At 49.6% G+C, this 21,692-nt stretch overlaps 1 protein-coding gene across 10 annotated transcripts in view; it reads right to left on the reverse strand.

The window, feature by feature from the left end:
- The window catches only part of DIP2A (disco interacting protein 2 homolog A), a 118,174-nt gene that overhangs the window by 21,987 nt on the left and 74,495 nt on the right, over positions 1 to 21,692 (reverse strand). For 9 of the 10 annotated variants that reach the window (XM_045501037.1, XM_045501035.1, XM_045501032.1 and 6 more), the window contains 14 exons: positions 21,474 to 21,584; positions 20,097 to 20,220; positions 19,641 to 19,750; positions 19,098 to 19,200; positions 17,566 to 17,630; positions 17,238 to 17,331; positions 15,747 to 15,866; positions 14,174 to 14,288; positions 12,642 to 12,781; positions 10,607 to 10,743; positions 10,122 to 10,202; positions 9,577 to 9,704; positions 7,554 to 7,668; positions 658 to 859 (listed from right to left, as the gene is read on the reverse strand). In XM_045501037.1, the coding sequence (XP_045356993.1) occupies positions 658 to 859; positions 7,554 to 7,668; positions 9,577 to 9,704; positions 10,122 to 10,202; positions 10,607 to 10,743; positions 12,642 to 12,781; positions 14,174 to 14,288; positions 15,747 to 15,866; positions 17,238 to 17,331; positions 17,566 to 17,630; positions 19,098 to 19,200; positions 19,641 to 19,750; positions 20,097 to 20,220; positions 21,474 to 21,584 (1,645 nt within the window). Of the gene's footprint in view, positions 1 to 657; positions 860 to 7,553; positions 7,669 to 9,572; positions 9,705 to 10,121; positions 10,203 to 10,606; positions 10,744 to 12,641; positions 12,782 to 14,173; positions 14,289 to 15,746; positions 15,867 to 17,237; positions 17,332 to 17,565; positions 17,631 to 19,097; positions 19,201 to 19,640; positions 19,751 to 20,096; positions 20,221 to 21,473; positions 21,585 to 21,692 lie in introns of those variants that run through there. The other variant, XM_045501041.1, reaches the window with a different exon arrangement.

Genomic DNA, 21,692 nt, shown 5'->3' on the forward strand with positions numbered 1-21,692 from the left:
ACTTCATTGTTTTACTGCATTTTACATATAAAACAGGACACTAAATCTTTCTTAGTAAGTGTATTTATTTAATGATATTTTATTTGTTCAATAATCAATAAAAGTTATTCTTAGCATTTACTAAAACTTTACATAACCAATGGAACAAAAATAACAGTCAAAGCAGGCTATAAAATTAGTTTTTACATGTGTGAAATCAGGGAGTAGACAGTGGCCATTTGGGTCTCACCAGCCACGGGGCACAGCACCTGTCCCCTGGCACCCGCAACCTTGGCACAGCTGGCCGCCCCCCCAGCACTGCAGAGGGTCCTTAGATTCCTGAGCTCCAAGACTGCTCTTGGGCGTCATTTCTACTCCCGAAGAGTCACAGCCTCACCTTCCAAGCCTAAGGCGCCATGCCTGAATTTAGTCACTCCGACGGGTTCCAAGAGACACATGAAAACCACCACACCACACAGGTGACGTGATGACGTTTGCTCATCTGTGCCTTGGGTCCAGGGAGGCAGGAGGTGGAGACTGACCTGATGGGCCATTCACTATGGCTCTTAACCCCAGCCCCAGAGACGTAGGGCCCAAGAGGGCTGCACCATTTAACCACAGGTATGGCAGCCACCAACATTAAGACTGATCAGACAAGTATTGTCATGCACGACTAACCTGGTTGTTTCTGGCGAGGTTTGGGGAGGTTGGTGACACAGGTGTGAGGGCACATTAGTACATTACACGGGTGCAGCATCCCCTCCAGAAACCGCTGCTTGGTTTCAGAAATATGAATCCCTCCAAGGGGAGCCTTGGGCAAGGTGTTGGCAGGAACCAGGGCCAGACAGTACACGCCCACCTGGTGGATGCTGTCGATGGCCTGGAAGGCGATAGTATCACGAGTTAGGAGATGCTGTGTTTGAGACCTGGCACACATACCGACACGCTGACCCACTCAACACTGGCGAGAAGCCGGAAGGCTCATGAGATGGGTGAGAACATGCAAATCCAAAGGTCAAAGAGGCAGTGACCTCTGACACATTCTGTTCAACGAGAAGACACAGAAAGATGGAAAGATGTGTGTACATTTCCTACAGTGTTAACGCATATATACATACACATATACATAAATCTGGAACTGCTTATGTTAAAGAAAGGAAAGTTAGAGAAGCTGTGGGGAGCAGAAGCAGACTTCTCTGAATATCCCTGGCGTTCAGATCTGACTTCGGAGCCATGTATATTTTACTTACAAAAACCTTGAAATTTTAAAAAGCATTCCCCAGTGACTGAAAGTAAGATAAAACAAATGAACTTAGCCACACTGGAATCAGATTGGTAGCAAAGGCCCATAGAGAGAGTGTATTTATTTAAACATGGTAATTTGATTAGTACCCGCCCCCTGCCCGTGAGATACGTCCTGTGGGCAAAAAGAATTGCAAATGGTAAGCTGCTCTTGGAGATCTCACGTTTTAGAGGTAGTGTGGAGACTAGGATTTTGAGACTGCAGTGCATAGTGTGGCCTGAGGCACATGAGTGACTGCTGGGAGCTGTGGATGTCTGCAGTCTTTCAGTGTGGCAGAGAGGAGATCCATGGCTTATGTAAAAACCTTGTGGTACGGAATCTGGCTTGGAACTTGCAGCATGAATTCATGATGGAGGCATCATTTCTTACTCTGTCCACTGAAAAAAGCCCAGAAACAGAGACTGAGCAGCAACGTCAAGTGCCCCGATGGTGGTACCCAATTCCATTTGCCCTAGGAAGTAGCAGGGTCCCTAAAGTCCCCACCGTGACACGTCGAGGACACAAAACACACTGCCTTCCCCCAGCCTCTGAGCTTCCTCGTCTCTGCTGGGCCTCAGAGAATCCCAGGGGAATGTCAGAAGGATTCAAGAGCCAACCTGAGGGGCTCCCACTGGCCACTGAAAAATAAAAAAAACTATAATGGATGGAAACGCATACAGTATGTTTATTTTTTTTTTTTAATTTTTTTTTTCAATGTTTATTTATTTTTGGGACAGAGAGAGACAGAGCATGAACGGGGGAGGGGCAGAGAGAGAGGGAGACACAGAATCGGAAACAGGCTCCAGGCTCTGAGCCATCAGCCCAGAGCCCGACGCGGGGCTCGAACTCCCGGACCGCGAGATCGTGACCTGGCTGAAGTCGGACGCTCAACCGACTGCGCCACCCAGGCGCCCCGCAAACAGTATGTTTAAATCCACTAGTTCTTAACGAAAAGATAAACAAAACTCAGTGGTCACTTTTAGAGGATTCTAAGAAAGCATCTCACTACTCTGAAATCACTCCTTGATCTTGTTTTCCTACACAGCCCACCACCAGGCCCCCAGGTGACCGAGGAGGACATGCACTCTCCAAAGAAGAAACTTCTAAGGCTGCTTGGGCAATGATGAGAAAGTAGCACCACTGTGAAGTCCTAGCAGATCAGTGACTACAGGAGCGCTAAACATCACATGCCACCTTCTATGAAGAATTTTTGCCAGAAAACTGAACCTGAGTCTGATCAATCCTCTGGATCTAACCACAATGTGCAGGACTACAGAGAACAGATGACTGTATTAAATAACACCACAGAGGGACAATTGCCAGAATTCAGGCTACACAAGCATACTGGACAGAGAACTTGGTTTTGTCCATAAACCAATCACAAGAAAAATATGATAGAGAAAGAATCTATAGATTAAAAAAGACTTAAAGACCTGTCCCCACCAAGTATAACTTTTCACCTCATTTTGATCCTGAGTCTAACAAACAAGTTAAAACATTAAATAATCAGGGAAGTCTGAATCGTGACTAGATATTTAATGACAACAAGAGATTACTGTTATGATAAAAACACAGCAGGTATAGAGGGAACGTACCTCCCTAAGAAAGGCCATATTTGACAAGCCCACAGCCAATCTCATTTCAATGGGGAAAAGCTGGAAGGTTTCCCTTTATGGTCAGGAACAAGACAGGGATGCCCACTCTCACCACTTCTATTCAACATGTATGGGAAGTCTTAGCTACAGCAATCAGGAAAGAAAAAGAAATAAAAGACATCCAAATAGTAAAACTGTAACTATTTACAGATGGCATGGTCTTATATATAGAAAACCCTTAAGACTCCACCAAAAACTGTTAGAACTGATAAACACATTCAGTAAAGTCGCAGGGAACATCTGTTGTGTCTCTATACACCAATGAACTATCAGAAGGAGAAATTAAGAAACCAATTCCATTTACAATTGCACCAAAAATAATAAAATACCTGAGAATAAATTTAAATGAGGAGGTGAAAAACCTATACACTGAAAAACTGACATAGATTAAAGAAACTGAAGACATAAAAAATAGACAGATACTCCATGCTCATGGATCAGAGGAATCAGTATCGTTAAAATGTCCACTCTACCCAAAGCAATCCACGGATTTAGTGCAATCCCTATGAAGATTCCAACAGCATTTTTCACAGAACTAGAAGAAAGCCTAAAATCTGTATGGAACCAAAAAAGACCCCAAATACCCAAAGCAATCCTGAGGAAGAACAAAGCTGGAGACATCACCCTTTGTGATTCTGAACTATATCACCAAGCTACAGTAGCCAAAATAGTGTGGAACTAGCATCAAAACAGACATACAGGGCACCTGGGTGGCTCAGTCATTTCAGTGTCTGACTCTTGATTTAGCTCAGGTCGTGATCTCATGGGTCATGAGTCTGAGCCCGGCTCTGAGCTCTGCACTGATGGCGTGGAGCCTACTTGGGATTCTGTCTCTCCTCCTCTCTACCCCTCCCCTGCTTGTGTACGTGCACTCTCTCTCTCTCAAAATAGGTAAACTTAAAAACAAAAGACATACAGATTGACGGAATCAGAATAGAGAACCCAGAAATAAACCCATGCATACACAATTAATTTACGACACAGGAGGCAAAAATATACAGTGGGGAAGGGATGGTCTTCAATAAACGGTTCTGGGGAAACCAGGCAGACACATGAGAAATAATGAAACTGGACCCTTTTCTCACACCACCCACAAAAATAAAATCAAAACTGGTTAAAGAGTTGAACGTAAGACCTGAAACCATGAAACCCCTAGAAGAAAACACAGGTGATGAGCTCCTTGACATCAGTCTTGGCGATGATTTTATGGATATGATGCCAGAAGCAAGAGCAACATAAGTAAGTGGGATCGTTTCAAAGGAAAAAGCTTCTGCTCAGCGAAGGAAACCATCAACAGAGTGAAAAGACAACCTACTGAATCAGAGAAAATATTTGCAAACCATGTATCTGATAAGAGGTTAAGTTCCAAAATATATCAAAGATTCCTACAACTCAATAGCACAAACAATCCAGTTAAAAAATTGGCAAAGGGTCTAAATAGGCATTTCTCCAAAGAAGACATACATATGCTCAACAGGTACATGAAAAGGTGCTCAGCATCATTAGTCATCAGGAAAATGCAGATTTAAAAAAATGAGATACCACCTCATTCCTGTTAGAATGGCTACTATCAAAAAGACAAGAAATAACAAGTGTTGGTGAGGATGTGCAGAAAAGGGAACCTTCATGCACTGTTTCGTGGAAATGTAAATTAGTTCAGCCACTATGGAAAACAGTATGGATATTCTTCAAAAAATTAAAAGTAGATCTACCATATGATCCAGCAATTGCACTACTGGGTATTTACCCAAAGAAAACAAAAGCTCTAATTCAAAAAGATAAATGCACTTCTATGTTTACTGCAGCAGAATTTACAAAAGCTAAGATATGGAAGCAACCCAAGTGTCCATGGACTGATGAATGGATAAAGAAGCTGTGGTGTGTGCGTGTACACACACACACACACACACACACAACGGAATACTACTCAGCCACAAAAAAGGAGAGCTTGCCATTTGTGACAACATGGATGGACCCCGAGGGTATAACACTAAGCAAATTAAGTCAGAGAAAGACAAATACCACATGACCTCCCTTACATGTGAAACCTTAGAGCTCACAGACACAGAGAACTGACTGGTGGTAGCCAGGGCTGGGGTGGGGGCTGGAGGAAATGGGTGAAGGGTCAGAAGGGACAAACTTCTAGTTATAAAATGAACAAGTCCTGGGGAGGTCACGCACAGCATAGTGACTCCAGTTAAAGATGTGGTATTGCACATTTGAAAGCTGCCAAGAGAGCAGATCTTAAAAGTTCTCATCACAAGAGGGGCACCTGGGTGGCTCAGTCAGTTGAGCATCCGACTTGGGCTCAGGTCATGATCTCACAGTCCATAAGTTCAAGCCCCGCACCGGGCTCTGTGCTGACAGCTCAGAGCCTGGAACCTGCTTCAGATTCTGTTTCCCTCTCTCTCTTCCTCTCCCCTGATCATGCTGTCTTTCTCTCTCAAACATAAATAAACATTAAATAAACAAATAAATGCAATTATTAATTTTTAGAGATGTGATAGTGATATTTCCTGTTTAAAGAAATGACAAAATCTTTTTTTTTTAATTTTTTTTAACGTTTATTTATTTTTGAGACAGAGAGAGAGAGACAGAGCATGAACGGGGAGGGTCAGAGAGAGGGAGACACAGAATCTGAAACAGGCTCCAGGCTCCGAGCTGTCAGCACAGAGCCCGACGCGGGGCTCGAACTCACGGACCGGCAGATCATGACCTGAGCCGAAGTTGGCCGCTTAACCGACTGAGCCACCCAGGCGTCCCAAGAAATAACGAAATCTTTACAGATAAAATGTGATGTCTGGCATTTGCTTCAAAACACTCCCAAGGGAGGGGCTCCTGGGTGGCTCAGGCCGTTAAGCATCCGACTTCAGCTCAGGTCATGATCTCATGGTTTGTGAGTTCAAGCCCTGCGTCGGGCTCTGTGCTGACAGCTTGGAACCTGGAGCTTGCTTCAGATTCTGTCTCCCTCTCTCTCAAAAATACGTAAATAATAAAAAAAAATTTTTTTTAATAAATAATAAAAAAAAAAAAAACCACTCCTGGGGGTGCCTCGGTGGTTCAGTTGGTTAAATGTCTGACTTCGGCTCAAGTCATGGTCTCCCAGTTTGTGAGTTCGAGCCCTGCGTTGGGCTCTGTGCTGATAGCTCAGAACCTGAAGTCTGCTTTGAACTCTGTGTCTCCCTCTTTCTCTGCCCCTCCTCCTCTCGCACTCTCTCTCTCTTTCAAAAGTGGATAAACATTAAAAAACAACAATAACAAAAAATAACAACAACAAAAAAAACCCACTCCTGAGGGAGAAGAGGAAGAGGCCTGGTGGGGACACAGATGGGGCCTGGATTGGTAACTGTTGAACAGAGTGATAGGAACATGGGGATTATTACATTCTTCTTTTTGTTTGTTGTGCTAAAAATATTCCATAATAGGGGCACCCGGGTGGCTCTGTTGGTTAAGCATGTACACTGTTGCCCATAGCAGTTTTTATTCATAACAGTAAAAAATTAGCAACCCAAACGTACATCAAGACGGAAATAGGTAAGCAAAGAAACACAACTCAGCAATCAAAAGGAATTAACCACTGATCCACACAACACAAGGAATCTCAAAAACATGCTGAGGCAAAGAAGCCAGACAGAAGAGCAAACACTGTGTGATTCCCTAGCACAGAATGTCTGTACAGGAAGGAAGACATCCTATGCTGCTCCCCTGTACTGACACAAAGCCTGTTCTCTGGGCTGGCCAGCAGCATGGGGGCGAGGGACACTGGAGTGATGCAAATACTCTGCATCTTAGATATCGTCGTGTAGTGTTACTTGGGTGCATACTTTTGCCAAAACTCATCAACCTGCCCACTTAAAAATGGGCTCATTATACCTGTAAGTTCCATCCAATCAAGTCGACTGAAAACCTCTCACTGAATGGTACCTTTAAAGCTGGTGTGCTTTACCAGACGTAAATTTTACCCCCTTACCCCCAAAGAGAATATGATGAACCCCAGTTCAGTATGTGAGAAATGAGTGCCGTGCAGGGAAAGATGGTGCCAGTGAGTGGGCAGAGGGACAGACGGGGACAAGCAAGTGTAACAACATGTCAATCACTGCAGAACCTAAAGACTGCATATTAGGAATTTTCTGTACATGTCTTTCAACTTCGCTGTATGTTTGGCATTTTCATAAAATGTTGGGAAAAGCACTGGTGTGGACGAGCACAAGCTCTCATTTCTCACCAGCCCCCGGGGCGATGGCCTGCTGTGAATCCAAGTAAGAGTCTCTCTTTAAATCATCCTAATTGACAGATTTATGGGACTGCTGTTTTGGGACATACTAACCCTTGAATAGCATTACGGTTTCAAAATGCTGTTCTCTCATCCTCACAAAGCCCATGTTTATTTAGTGCCCACTGTATGCAGGCAGTGCGGGGTGGAGGGTCCTGGAAGCCACGACTCTCAGTGGGTCAACCCTGTGACCAGGTGGGGGGCAACCACACATCGGCCTACTCAGCACGGCTACAAAAGGTGCTCCAAACACTGAGGTAGAGAACAGGGCAGGCAGGCAGGGCGCCGAAGGGAACAGCTGTATACTTGGACTCATCACACTCCGAAAAACAGGCCAGAAAGGCAGCGAGCCGCCTGGGCCCACCTGCAGCACGCGACTCATCCACTGGAAGCTGTCCTCCTCGGAGGCATCAGGCCGCTGCTCAGCCACAAGCACGATCCGGTCATCGTGCAGCACCGTCACGGAGAACACGGCAATCCTGGGGGAAGACGAGGACAAAAATGACCACCCAGCAAAGGGCACTGAGCAGGACACAGACACTCGCTCTCACTTGGACGATGTGAAAGTGCTAGTGTTCACAAGCCAATCTAGCAACCGCTGCTTGCTTCGAATCTAAAGAGCAACCAGTCCCTAATCTCCTACAGTGTGGCTGAAATAAGTTCCAATTCACTAAAACAAAAAGGACTTCGGGGGAAAGCAAAACAACCAGGCACATATCTTAAAAGACAATTTTCCTTAATTATAATACACGTGGTACATTTCCGTGTGCAGAAATCTTTGTCCACAAGTATTATGAGTTCTATGGGGTGCCTGAGTGGCTCAGTCGGTTAAGTGTCCAACTCTTGGTCTCAGCTGGGGTCATGATCTCATGGTTCATGGGTTCAAGCCCCGCATCGGGCTCTGTACTGACAGTGTGGAGCCTGCTTGGGATTCTCTCTTTCTGCCCCTCCCCCTTGCTCTCTCTCAAAATAAATAAATTCTAAAAATTTCTTTTAATAACTTAAACATCCTTAAAGTTAAATAATAACTTAAAAGCCTGCTTCTCAGACGCTGCCCTCCCTCCATGCGTGTGCCCCCTCCCCTGGGGTCTGCTTTCTGGACGCCAGCCCTTTTCTCACTCCATCTCTCTTAATTTTTCTTTTCAACTTTCTTTTTCCTTACTTCCGGAGAAGTTCCTTAATCTGACTTTCCAACTTATCACTTCCTTCTCTAGCTGTTATCTATCCTACTGTTTATTCCATTTATCATGTTTGTGTTTAAGAACAAAGAACTCCTTTCACGTGCTAGCATTCTTGGGACATTGTTCCTGCAGGGCACACTCTATCGGCTGTGGCTCATTTTGAGGTGGTTACGGTGGTGGGGACAGAGAGGTACCCTGTCCAATGGCAGATGCAATCACCCAGACCTCCATTAATCACTTGAGATGGCATGGCTTTCTCAGGATTGGCCTTCGCCTCCAGGTACCACCAGGTTCCGGTGGCCTCCCTAATCTAGTCCAGAAACAGGTGTGGGCCACCCTGACCTTATGCCTATGGATACCCACACCAACAGTGTCCCATTTTTGCTGTGAGGGCAGGTCACGATGTCCTGGCGTCCCATGCTCTAGGCACCCATACAGGCTTGCCCTGCCAGTTTCTCCAGGGTGGTCATCCCCCACCCCTGTTGTCCTGACCTAAGAGAAGGGCCAGCAGTGCCCACCATTTGGCAGAATTCCTTAAGGATTTCTTTAAGGGATATTCAAAGGCAGGGTCTAGCCAGGCTCAGGGGTACCTTAGTGTGAGTAACAAGAGCCCCCCCTTGAGAAGAAAATTGAAAAAGCTCCGTCAGTTGAATGGGCCAACTAGGAGACCAGGCTGCTCCTCCAGGGCAAAGAGCTCAGGAAGTGAACAGAGTCAGACAGGGTTTTCCTCTCCTCACCCCAGCTGCCCTGGGTCTAGGCCAGAGGTCCATTTATTGGCTCAACAGAAATGAGAATCTTTAAAGGGCTTGCCTAACACACTAGAAAAGCTGAATTGATTCTTATCCCAGGAGCAAGGTAGGGCCTCTGTGTGTCTCGCTGAACCTTAGCAGAAGAGACACTCGGCCATCGGTGACTTCAGAGCACCTGGTACTTGGTTGTTTCGGTTTGCATGTCTAGTGACCCAAGCGCTCCATGGGCCTCATCCTCTGAAAGAGCTGCGTGAGCACGGTGAGAGGTGAGGACAGAACAGGCTCCTGGCTGCAAAGATCATCCTCTTTCTGTGAAGTTTTTCTGATGGGCCGGAAGTTTTAGGTTTTGTGTATTCAAATCACTGGGCTTTCCTTCTACTGAAGACAGACTTCTCAACTCAAACTGTAAGTAGAGAAGGGATCTAGAGCCACAGCACAGGGACCCGCAGCGCATCACCTGCCTCTGTAGACAAACTTCATGGGCTCCACAGCCAGCGCAGTGGCCACGATGTCATCCGCGTTGTGTCTACGAACTCCGACCACCATTAGCCCATCCAGCTTGCCCACGACAAAAACCAGGTTATCCTGGAAGCAAGGACGCTGGTCAGGACTCAGGATACGCAGGCAAGCCCTGGGGGGTCAGGCAGCTGATGGCTGCTCCAAGCAGCCAAAAGCACATGGAAACCCAGGAACAGACGGGTCCACATGGCCCAGGGGTGGCTATGGGGTGGAAGGGTCACGCAGCCTGGTGGGCTGGGCTGGGGGCCAGAGGACATCTGGAGGGGAGTCGGCGGTGGAAAGGTGAAGCTGTACAGGACTCCTACTGCTACTGGGCCTACGGGCATCAGGAGCATCCTGAGCTGACAGTCCTGTCGTGTTTGCTGTCCTGTGCACTATGGGATGTGGAGAGTAGTCCATGGCCCCTAGATACCCAATAGATGCGGGCAGCGTCCCTTCCACTGAGGTGTGGAGGCCCAGGTCCTGGCAGCAGAACATACTCACAGGCCCGATGAAGCCCAGCAGCCCTGTCCTGGTGAAAGGCCTGTCAGACACGGGGGCTCCTCCTGCTGTGACCGGGACAGTCTGCATAGAACAGAGAGGGGACAGTCAGGCTGTGGTCCATGGATAATCTAACCAGCTGGCCAGTAAGACCCAGCAGGCAAGCAGGAGAGCTCAGCACACACTCTGCCTGCTGGCAGATGAGGCTGTCACCCAAGGTTCCCTGGGCGGGGGAAAGAGTCCCTGCCAGCAGATGAGACCCTCCTGGGGCTCCCACACTCAGCATGGCCTGTGTCCCTCCTGTTACCCCCTTATTTCCACGTGTCCAGTGCCTGGCCCAGAGGAGTGGGCCCCCATTGGACTCATCCCAACAAGTCAACACTTCCAACATGCAAAGTGCTGGCTTCCGGGAGCTGACCTTGCCCAGTGTGCTGCATCAGTGCTTATGGAACTTAACTCCAACATAAAGGTCACAAGAAGGTACAAACCTCAAAGACGCTCTTTGTGATTCCAAGTAGTCCATAGTACGCTGTGCCAGTTGCGCTGGAATTGACACATATTTCTCCAACCTCATCAGTTTTACAGAGATAAGGGGTACCTTCTACCTTCACAACACACACATCAGCTAAAAAGAGAAAAAACCCTCAAAATCATAAGCATGGAAATACACTTAAATGGGTCATTCACAGAGATCTACTTGCTGCTACGTTTGCAGTTATGGGAACAAAACATTATATACGCAGTGTGTTCTTAGGATGAGTTCTAGGACATGTAGAATCCACGCTCTATGCAGGCGCAAATCTACATTTTATACATAGTGTGTAACCACAACACAATGCATCCTGCACGTATAAGGCCGGGCTGACAGGATTCCACGCCCCCTCATGTGGCCCTCCTGAACCCATGGGACAGGCCGGCCGACCCCATAGTTCCCTTGTCACTAAGCAGTTCCCCAGCAGATAATCCTGGGCATTGGGGACCTTGCCTGTCAGGTCACTGCAGCCCCAGGCCGGCCAGCCCTGCAAGAGCAGGCCCACAAACAGCTTCCAACAGAAGAGTGACGTGCGTGCCAGAACACACAGGTGTCTGTTAAAACAAACTCGGTCACTCAGTGATGAATTAAGCAGCCTGTGGGGGCCTGCGCACTGCCCTCCCTTGGACTCTAATACACGCTCCTGTCCAAAGACTCAGGCGATCAGGAAGACAAAGAAGGGGCACTCATTCAGCGACTTTTGTTTATTCACAAATCCGACCACGTTCTGTAAAGTGGAGGCTGGTGCTCCTGTGCAGGTCACTGTGAGCCCGCAGCTCACAGCCAGATACTCTCACAATAAGGCACGAAAGGCCGCAAATCCACTTCATGGGGGGCTAACACAGTGCAAGGTTAAGTATCTGCTTAGCAAGGCGCCATCAGCCCTCACCGGGCCAATCGGCTCCGCAACTGTCCCAGTGAACACATGCTGATCTGGGGAGCACTGCACACACACACCCAGAGGAGCACTACACACACACACACACACACACACACACACACACACACACACACGCATATAGGGGAGCACTATGCACACACACCTAGGAGAGCACTGCACGCGCACACACATGCACACACCCGCGGGACCACTGCATACACACATGCACCGAGAAGAGCACTATGCACACACGCTCCTAGGGGAACACTGTGCACACACATGCACACTCCTCAGGGAGCACTGTGCGCACACACACACACACACACACACACACACACACTCACACTCACACACACATACTCCTAGGGGAGCACTGTGTGCACACATGCCTAAGGAGGGTGGTCAAAAGAGTTACCCATGAATCTCAGAAAGGCCCGCATGGTGAGGAGACGGCAGAGCAGCTGTGAGGTCATCGCAGTGAGGGGTAACCTCAGAGCAGCATGAACAGAGCATCCCCTATTCACAACTGTCACTAGGGACTCCTGGGCCAGGCTCAGTGCTCAGTTTCCCTCTGCGACACTTAGGTCGCTCTATCACCCTCTCCTGTGGCATTGCCATGGGGCCAGCATTCAGGCGCACGGGGCCTAATGGGCAGGAGGGCTCACGTAGGCCTTTCTGGAAGCCACGGGAATTTCCTGGAAGCTTCAGGGTCATGCTCCTAATGTAACACATACTCCTTGCTGGTATAACCCAATTATCAGGCTGTTTACAGACGTGCAGTGAGGTTGAATGCCTCAACGTGTGTGACGCACGAAGCCTGTACCTGGCCTGCAGGGACTGCTCCGTTTCCCAGACACCGGACAAGCACAAGTCAGGTTCAGAGGCCACAAGCACACCCTCATATTTTCGCTCAACCTTAAATTTATCACAAGGGCAGGCAAAAACTGAAAAGATGTATTACAAATTAAAACACCAATTTATACAGAAAAACATTGTTAATAAGCCTTTTACTTGTGTGCTTGCAGAGCACTCCTTCAAAGCCTGGAGCACTTTGGACTCTCCTTCTGTCAACCGCTCGCAGGACAAGACACACTCCGGCTGCATCCCTCACCTCCAGGCAGCACCTGACCCACGTCCTGAACAGTAAGAACTGACAACTTCTCTTCAGTATCAACTCTGATCACGCCAAAACTGAGACCGCTCATCGACAGGACAGCTTTTCGTGGAGGAGGTCCTCCCAGGTCTGGTGGCCTAGAAAATGAAACCAGACCAGCTGACAAGGGGACAGAGCCCATGGGGGAAGGGACCCACGGCCCACCTAGCCTGCAGGACGATGCTGCACCAAAGCCCCTCTCGGCACCACACCCTGTGAGGACAACAGGCCACACGACTGGCCACAGCAGGCAGTCTTCCTGAAGGCGCTGCAGCGTTTCCACCCCACGTGCTATTCCCCACGTGGGGACCTGCACACACCTCCCACCCAGAGGCAGGGTCTGCGTCCCTTCCTTCATCCGGTGGGCCTGTGACAACCGTGTAAGTGATACCGTGTGACTTCCCAGGAGGGGTCCTAACGGTGATTCAGCTTCTACCTGGCTGTGCTGAGACCTCTGCTAGGAGCCCTGGGCAGCCAGGTGAGCAGAATGACGTGCCTGCACGGGCCCAGGGCAGCCCGCTCCAGACACCAGAGACTGGTGGAAGCCACGTCTGCCAGTCCAAACTCCGGACACAGAGGGCGAAGGGAAATACAACGGCTGTTGCCAGCAGGTGTGGGGGTGGGGTGCGCAGCTGCAGCTGGGACCCGAGTAACAAAGGTCAGCGTTTTCTCCAGTGAGAAAAAGCACACTGTTGGGCAAGAGAAGTCACCACAGAACAAAGGAATGAAGAACACCTTATGGCGTGTGAAGGATAGAGATGTTATTTTTCTTGCTGAGTTGTTAAAATTCTAGGGTTATTGAAGACTTGCACATATGAAAGCACAGACTATGAATATTACTAATCTAACATTCTCGACCAACCACACCGCCCCCCACCCCAGGATGGCACTCGGAGCTGCTGGGGACAAGAGCCCTGGGGCAGGCGAGAGGTGACCCGGGGAGGAAAAAGTGGCCTGGGGAGCGCCATGGGTGTGGGAGGAGCACAGGAAGGACGAGACCCTGCCCTCTGGGCTGTGATGGAGGAGCACAGACGGCCCTGGGGGCTTCCCCGTGAGTGGGCGGTGCTAAGCATGGGTCACGGTGCTTCTCCGGGAAGGGTGAGGGCCCCACAAGCACAGACCCCCGTGCACGGCTGCCAGCACTGCAGATGCAGGGCCCTCCCCCAGGGCAGGGAAGAGCCCTGGGCTGCTATGTTTACCAAGGCCAAGGAGGAGGAGAGGCGCTCAGGGAAGACAAGCCCATGATTACAGTCCGGGGAGCAGCTACACAGGTCCCACCACCAACAGGGCGAGGGGCATGTGCCCGGGGGACCGCGCCATCACTCTGCACACACGCCTGGGAACCTGGCACAGGATGGCGCCTTGATTGCTCCAGAGCGTTGATTGCTCCTACTGCTCAGAGACAGACTGGCTGTATTTGGTACCACAAGTAATTCAGCTGTTGGAGTGAGAACTCCGTGTTTACAAGACTGAGCAAGCAACCACATCACCTGCGGATGGCGACCGTCAGCGCCTCAGGAGAACTGGCGCAAGGACAGATGACCTCTGGCTTCAGCCCTCTGGACTGGAAGACATTGAGGAACGCATCACAGGAGGATATGGACCCTGCGTGAGACAGAGGGAGACAAGCGGAGGGGTGGGCTGTTTCCATGAAAAACACGGTGCATTTTGAAATCACTAGCAGAGAAGAGTTGGAAATTCCTCCCAGAAAGCCTGTGTCTAACCCCTGCCGTGTTTCTGAGTTCTAACTCACAGCCAGCCTTGCCCTCACCCCTCCTCCCAGGTCTGCTGAGTGGGAAGTGACAGAGGAGTGTTTACAGGCAACTCTTCCTCCTCACAAGGCCCAGGTGCATGTAAGCGTCTGCTGCGGAAAGCGCCTTGGGGCCACGGGGTCCCTGCCATGAGCGGCCCATGCACCACCCCCAGGCTGCCCCCCTGCTTCTTCCCTGCTCTCCCTGGCCAGTCTGGGGTGTCACAGATGTGGAAACTCAGCTCCCCGGTAGGTGGGTGCTGCCTGCTTGGGGCCGCAACCATCAGGACCCCAGGGCCGTACCACAAACCTCAAGCTCTCTGCCACAGAGAGGCCCAGGAAGGGGAGGGGCCCGCGTCCCGCTCGTGCTGGGCACCGGTAGACAGCAGAGGACACACAAGACAACCCAGCTCATTCAGGGGGCATGCGGAGCGGCAGGACCTGAGGTTTGTGGAGGATCAGGTCTGGCGAAGGGCTTCCTCGTGGAAGCCTAGCGACTGGGAGGGTGGAGGCAGTGCCAGGTGAGAAGCTGTTGGCAGTGGGCTGTTCAGGTGGCTCGGGGACACAGAGCAGTGAGCAGCTCTCGGTATCTTGGAGGCAGGATGGAGGAGGCCCTGCTGGGCCCAGGTGTGGGTGGAGGAGCTAGAAGGCGGTGTGCCCTCTTGAGCGGTGGGGGACCCAGGGGTGCAGGGCTCTCAGGGCCCTTCTCACTAGGGGACTAGATGAAAGGCCAGCCTCTGGTCCAGGGTGGTTTCGATGCAAAAACAGCAGCACACAGCTGTTAAACCCACAAGAAAACCCACCTACCTGGTCAAGGGCTTTGTGCTGCATAGAAACCCCACCAAAGGTCAACGGAGCCTCCCCTGCGGCAGGCCTCGGACAGCCCCCAACGGGCAGCCACGCTCAGACCCTGTGCAGAGCCCAGGGCGCACATCAGCCGCCAGGGGAAATCCCACAAGGAGGTGGAGCCAGATCAGTGGGGCCACAGGGACCAAGGACGGAGGCTGGGACAGGCTCCCGATTAACATCTACATTCTGGTCATTTCTTAATGTATCTTCTGTCAATGGTGTTAAAACTGCTTTTAAACTCAGAGCCTTCATAAACATGCATGGGAGATACCAGTGAGTACCCTCCCCCCCTCGCTCCCCACCACCAGGGGTTGTATGTCACAGCAGGTTACAGGACATTCATTTATTTCATGCACACGGAATGTCGCCATGCTGTTCCTTCCATATTCTACTAAAGCCTCTTCCCCCCAGAGTCAGGCCTGCGGGAGGAGAGGCCACGTCCTCCATCAGCTGGGCTTACTCACAGGGGTTTGCGCCATCAGCCACGATCAGCATGCGCAGCGAGCTGAGGCTGACGTCCCTCTGTCCTCGCTGAGCTAGGAGAGACCAGTGCATGTCTCGGGATTTCACCAGCGCGGCCCGGGCTGCAGAGGAGGAGCACAGACATGCCCTGTGTCATGGGAAAGTGGTGCCCTGGCACCTCACAGACACACATGCAGGTGCACGAGAGGACAGACAACACAGACTTGTGTTTCTGGCCACAGGCTCCCTGCAGCCATGTCCCACAGGCAGTGCAACTGTCCTGACCTGCTGTGCTTAAAAACCAGCTCTGAGGTCTGATTCAGACACAGAAATCTCAGATCTGTCTCCCAACTTTAATTTTCTCTTGGAAGCTCTATCTTGCTCTTCCCATGTCTGCTCTTCTGTCTTCTGTGGTCCCTACCTGAGCTGCTGACTCACACGGTCATGTGGCCAGGCCTGCCGTGTGCTGGGAAGACACCAGGATGTGAAGAGACAGACTCGGCCCTCAGTCCTGGCTGCGCACAGACTAGTGGGCCACACCTGCCAAATCCACCACAACTTGAGCTGTCCTCCATAAAACAGGAGAAACAGAGACAGCTACCACCCAAGGCTGTTGCAAAGATGCACAGCAGAGCACGCGCCCAACGTCCGCATGTGGCCGCCAGCGCTGCGATCAGCATGGGCAGTCACCGGGGACAAGTCAGTGGGAGAAAAGAGACCTGAGGCCCAGCCTCTGGGCTTTCTGAAGGTGCCCCCCAGCCCTGCTGGAGTAGAGACAGGGCCGAGGGTTGTGCAGGTGCTCAGGGAGCACTGTAGCTAACCAAGGCAGGGGGCAGGGCAGGGCACGGCAGGGCCCATGGGCAGCCCCACGGCACCCTGTCTACATTGCTTCTTTGGAATCAGCAGCTCTGCTAGTGGTAGCTTGAAAAGCCCGGCTTCAGATTAAAACCCTCTCTATCTACTACTAAGAATTGAGAGTAGTGACGTGACTGTAAAGGAAGTTTCAAGAGAATAACATTAGAAGCCTATGGTCCTTGCAGGAGAGAGCTGTCATGGCGCTGTCCTCCCAAGGGTCATCCAGGCCGTGCACGCAGGTCAGGCAACGTCTGAGACGTGGTCACGGCACACGCGGGCTGTGGGGGCTCCTCAGCCCGCATCTGCAGTTCTGTGTGTCAGCTTTATTGTTTTCTTAATTTAAGTGACCTCTTTTTTTTTTTTTTTTTTTTTTTTTTTTAACGTTTTATTTATTTTTGAGACAGGGAGAGACAGAGCACGAACGGGGGAGGGTCAGAGAGAGAGGGAGACACAGAATCCGAAACAGGCTCCAGGCTCTGAGCTGTCAGCACAGAGCCCGACGCGGGGCTCGAACTCACGGACAGTGAGATCGTGACCTGAGCCGAAGTCGGACGCTTAACCGACTGAGCCACCCAGGCGCCCCCTAAGTGACCTCTTTAATGAAGGGTGAATTCAACGACGGTGCTGTTTCCCGTTACCTTTATACAAACACACTTTCTGAATCCAGGACAGTGGGTTCACTTTCATCAGTGCGTACGGGATGCTGACCACGTGCATCCTGTTCATAACACTCTGTGAAAAAAAAACAGAGGTGCTCAGGGGCAGGCCTCGTCCAGGGGCAGACAGCAGAGGGCCACACCATGCCAGAGAAGGCAAAGATAACGTCAATGGCCTTCTCATGATGACACCTCATTTCAGATAAGGGTTAATTACATCACCTAAAAATAGGGATTGGTGTCATCTATTGATAGGAAGCCCTAGAATCCCTCATTGCAACAATTAGATCATTTAGCATACAACACTCACTGTTAACACTCCATGCCACAGACCAGCATCCCTTTTGAAATCCAGCACATTTGTTAATGTTTCAGCTGAAAGTGGACAAAGATGGTTAAACCACTGAGTGACCCTCTTCACGAGTCATGTGCATTTTTAAAGAAACTGAGATGAATACATCATTGACATGAAGGGTTTTAGGAAACATACACAACATTTCCAAACACCATGCACTAATTCATCAATTATCTTGGTTATCTATTCATATTACCAGAAAAACTCAAAAGTAGGTCAATATGATTTTGGATTCAAACAGAGAGCTATGCTGATCCCTGGTCCGAAAACACAAGCAACGGCGTGCCCAAGGCGGCTGCTCAAGCCTCTCGCTCTGCAGTGAGATGTGGGGTGAGGACTCACCATGGACACGCTTACTTCTCACTTTACACCCAGACTCCCCCATTTCTCGCACCGAGGCCACTACCCTCCATCTTCGGGCAATGTCACGGGCTGCTCGTGTTGTAGCCCCCTCAGAAAGCTGCCCCTTCTCTCTCCTCTCCCCCAGCGGAGGTGGCGGACGCATGAGCGGGTGGCGACCCAGGCCGCACACAGCCTTGTGCTCGGCAGGACCTGGCTCCAGGCCCCACACAGGGGCTGTGAGCAAATGTGGCCCCCATCAAAACCACAGCAACGCCCAGGTGCATCCCCACAGGATGGACACCAAAGGTGAACACAGGTCTGCTGTGCCAGGAAACATGAGTGCCTTCTGAATAGGTTCTGTGCACATGCTCCCTTTGTTAGCTGAAGAGCCCACATGAGAAGTGATACATAGATCTTGACAAAAAGAAAACCATGTGACTTGATTTAATGAATCCAATTTTTAAAAAATTATTCAGGCCCTTGAATATATCTAAAATCATTTTCCAAATCTTAACTGAAGTCTTCAGCTACCCCTTTTAATTTCATTATTTTTTTACCCCTTACTTTTAAACACCCATATTTTAGTTATTTAAACATACCATTCAATTTACTTTCTAGTTTTATTCAATTCCACTATTGCTATGGTAAGGAAACTACCATGTATCCATTGTTATAGTTTTTAAAATAACAGTTCTCTAAGTTAAATATCCAATATTTAACAGTAAATTGGGGGGGGGGGGGAGAGCTACCTATACGTTACCAACAGAAAATCTACAACCTTAAAGATTCCATTTCTGTATTTGCATGCATGACAGCTTAAGCCAAAACCATACTCATAGAATATAGTAATACAAACGTGGGTCCAATAAGATGGTTTTCCATTTTTTTTTTTTTAATGCAAGATACACTGCCTCTCAGCTACATCACAGATTGAACCAGCCCACCAGGCGTAAGCAAGTGGTAGTGTGTGAATTTCATGCTCCATAAAATCAACACACACATATATTTTTTGGAAAGGCCCCTAAGTGGGGCTGCCGGGGTGACCTAACACCCACGCCTCCAGCACGAGCAGAGAGAACACCGAGCACTCTGGCTCCTGGCCCCACCTGGGGCAGAGGCTGGAAGAGCTGCCCGCATGCCCTTACCTTCCGAGTAGCCGCAAGCCTGGGTGAGAGCCCGGCATTGTGCCAGCAGCGATGCGTGGGACACCGTGACCCCCACTGTGCTGCCTTCTTTGCTTGTTTTATACTGAAAGATTTCAAGAAAAAAAATCCATTATGTGACACTTCTAGAGGCCACAGCAGACAGAATGGGAGGCTGACAGAACTTAAAAAGGAGAAGTGGTCAGTCGTCTGTCCCTCACTAACCATCCTGTCACACCAGAGCACACTTTATGCCATGACTCTCAGGGTGACACCCACAGAGGAAACTAGGACACACCGCGGGGCAAGTGTCCCAGCACACTGGTACACACAGGCTCCCCCTAACTGCTGACATCCCGAGGGAGCTGGGGAGGGATGATCAAGCAGGAGTGAAACCAGACCTGACTGAGCTCCCGTCCTACCCTTTCTGCCTCTGAGGTGATGGTAAGACAGAGGGTAAGTGTAAGCCTGTGACCACGCACACTGTCACGGGAAACGAGCTGGGCTCGTGGGGTCCGCAGGCTCCGAGCGGGACGAGGTCATTACCTCGATGTAGGCAGTCCCGGCCCCTGCATCCCGGGCCGGTGGATGCCAGTCTTTCGGGGGCTTGGTCAGATGCTTCCCATCGATCACCAACCAGGCGAGAGGGGGCCAACCTGTGAAGGCACGGACAAGGCACCGGCCCAGGCAAGTGGTGAGTGGGTCTCAGGGCTGAGCCGCCCGCCACTGGCAACTAGCCACTGAGCACCCAGGGAGCAGAAGTCTTGGTCCTGTTTACTCTACATTAATTCATATTTAAGTCAGTGGGTGCCTCTGACCTGTGACCACCACACCAAACGGCGCAGGCCTAGACCCTGAACTGGGGCAAGGGGTGGGTGGCGAGATACACAGGCTTGTGACCAGGACCTCACTCCTGAAGACCCCTCAGCCCACATAAGGTTCGGCTGCCACGAAAGGATACCCGCGCACCGCAGGTGGACTCCCCCGCCTGCAGGGGCCTACCTTTGAAAGCTGCCACCTCTCCGGTCTGTGCCTTGGGCAGGCCTTTCTGACAAGCATCCGTGGTCAGGGCCAGGGCAACGCCACAGCTTCCCAGCAGAAACCCAACCTGCTGGCTGCCGGCGTCCTGCACAAAACATGGTGAGGCGCTCACGGGGCCGCCACCAAGGGCCCTGCCCGCTCAGGCCCACACACAGAAAGCAGAGTGCTTCACCTTGCCCTTGCAAAGTTCTACAACCCAATCCTATGTAGTAGAGACTATATTTTCATGAAAGTAAAATATAAGCATTTTTAAATTTAAAAGACATGTTTTTGCAATGAAATACAAAGTTCTAGATAATAGGCTAATTTCTCAAAGTGTTTTCCTGCAAACGACATTTTGGAGCATTTTAATAAACTCCAAAAATAACAGCATGGAAATTTCCACTAGAATTGTGTTTAAAATTTACATATTAACTTGGGGAGTCCCGACCTTTGACACTTTTACTTATTCCCCACAGAAATGCACATTCCCTGTCAACACTTCTTCTGTATGTGTCCCTCAGTAAAGGTTTGTCATTTTCTTCTCGCAGGTTTGACAAACCTGTTGCTTCTTCCGAAGAGTCTCTGTGGTCAAATATCTGATCATCATATGTTATCCTTTGAGATATACTGGTTTTATTTAAAACTTTACTTTTGGGATTCTTGAGTATTTGTTGCTGACAATGCTCACTTTAAGTACCTGAACTCTGAAATGGTAGAGAGCTTTAATCTTCTAAAATACATGTTTTGTCTACTCCTAAAATGCTATTCGTTTTCCATAACCAGATTACTGACATTTACACTTAAGATGGACTGGCCACCCAGAACATCAGCAAGCTCCCCACATTAATCATTTGTTGGTAACAAAAAACGCATGCTGTTATGTAAGTGGACAGAAATGCAAGAAAATTTCCATCTTGCATATTCAATATTATCACTGAGAAGTGAGCTACAATACATTAATTACTGTGTGATTTATTTATCCCCAAGAAATGAAAATTATTATCAATAAGCATATGGTTTTGGGAGAAAGTTTAACAAAATCTTATCAAATCATAAATTCTATTCATCAGAGAAAAAATGCTCACTGTCTGTACTGGAAAGTTCACAGAGATGATATATTAGCTCCATCTACAGCTTCTAAAAGTCCCTTTCACCAGCAAGATACATACAAATGAGTAACTGTAGGTGAAACTGCATCTAATGTCTCCCGAAGTCCTGCCGTGCAGGACCCTCCCGTGGGTCAAAGCAGCACCTGTCTGCCAGAACACGTCCTTTCCCGGGAGGGCAAGATAGGACGTGTCGCGTCTATGTATCAGCTTTGGAAGAAAACCCCGCGGCCCAGACAGAGTGAACTACCTTTCTTGTTAGCGGCACTTCTATGGGGACAGGAACCAGCTCTGCCAGGAGACAGCCATAAAACCCCACCATGAACATCACAGGGTCACTGTTCGGAAACACCAGGGCCACCTACAACAGCGCGAAGGAAAACCATGAAACCCACTCACGGAGCATGCGATCATTCTCAACACTCAGGATCTCTGCTGACTAGATGGAATCTGGGACAGTTTAGATGAT

Source organism: Leopardus geoffroyi, chromosome C2 (genome assembly GCF_018350155.1).
Source record: "Leopardus geoffroyi isolate Oge1 chromosome C2, O.geoffroyi_Oge1_pat1.0, whole genome shotgun sequence".
In the NCBI taxonomy this organism is placed as follows: Eukaryota; Metazoa; Chordata; class Mammalia; order Carnivora; family Felidae; genus Leopardus; species Leopardus geoffroyi.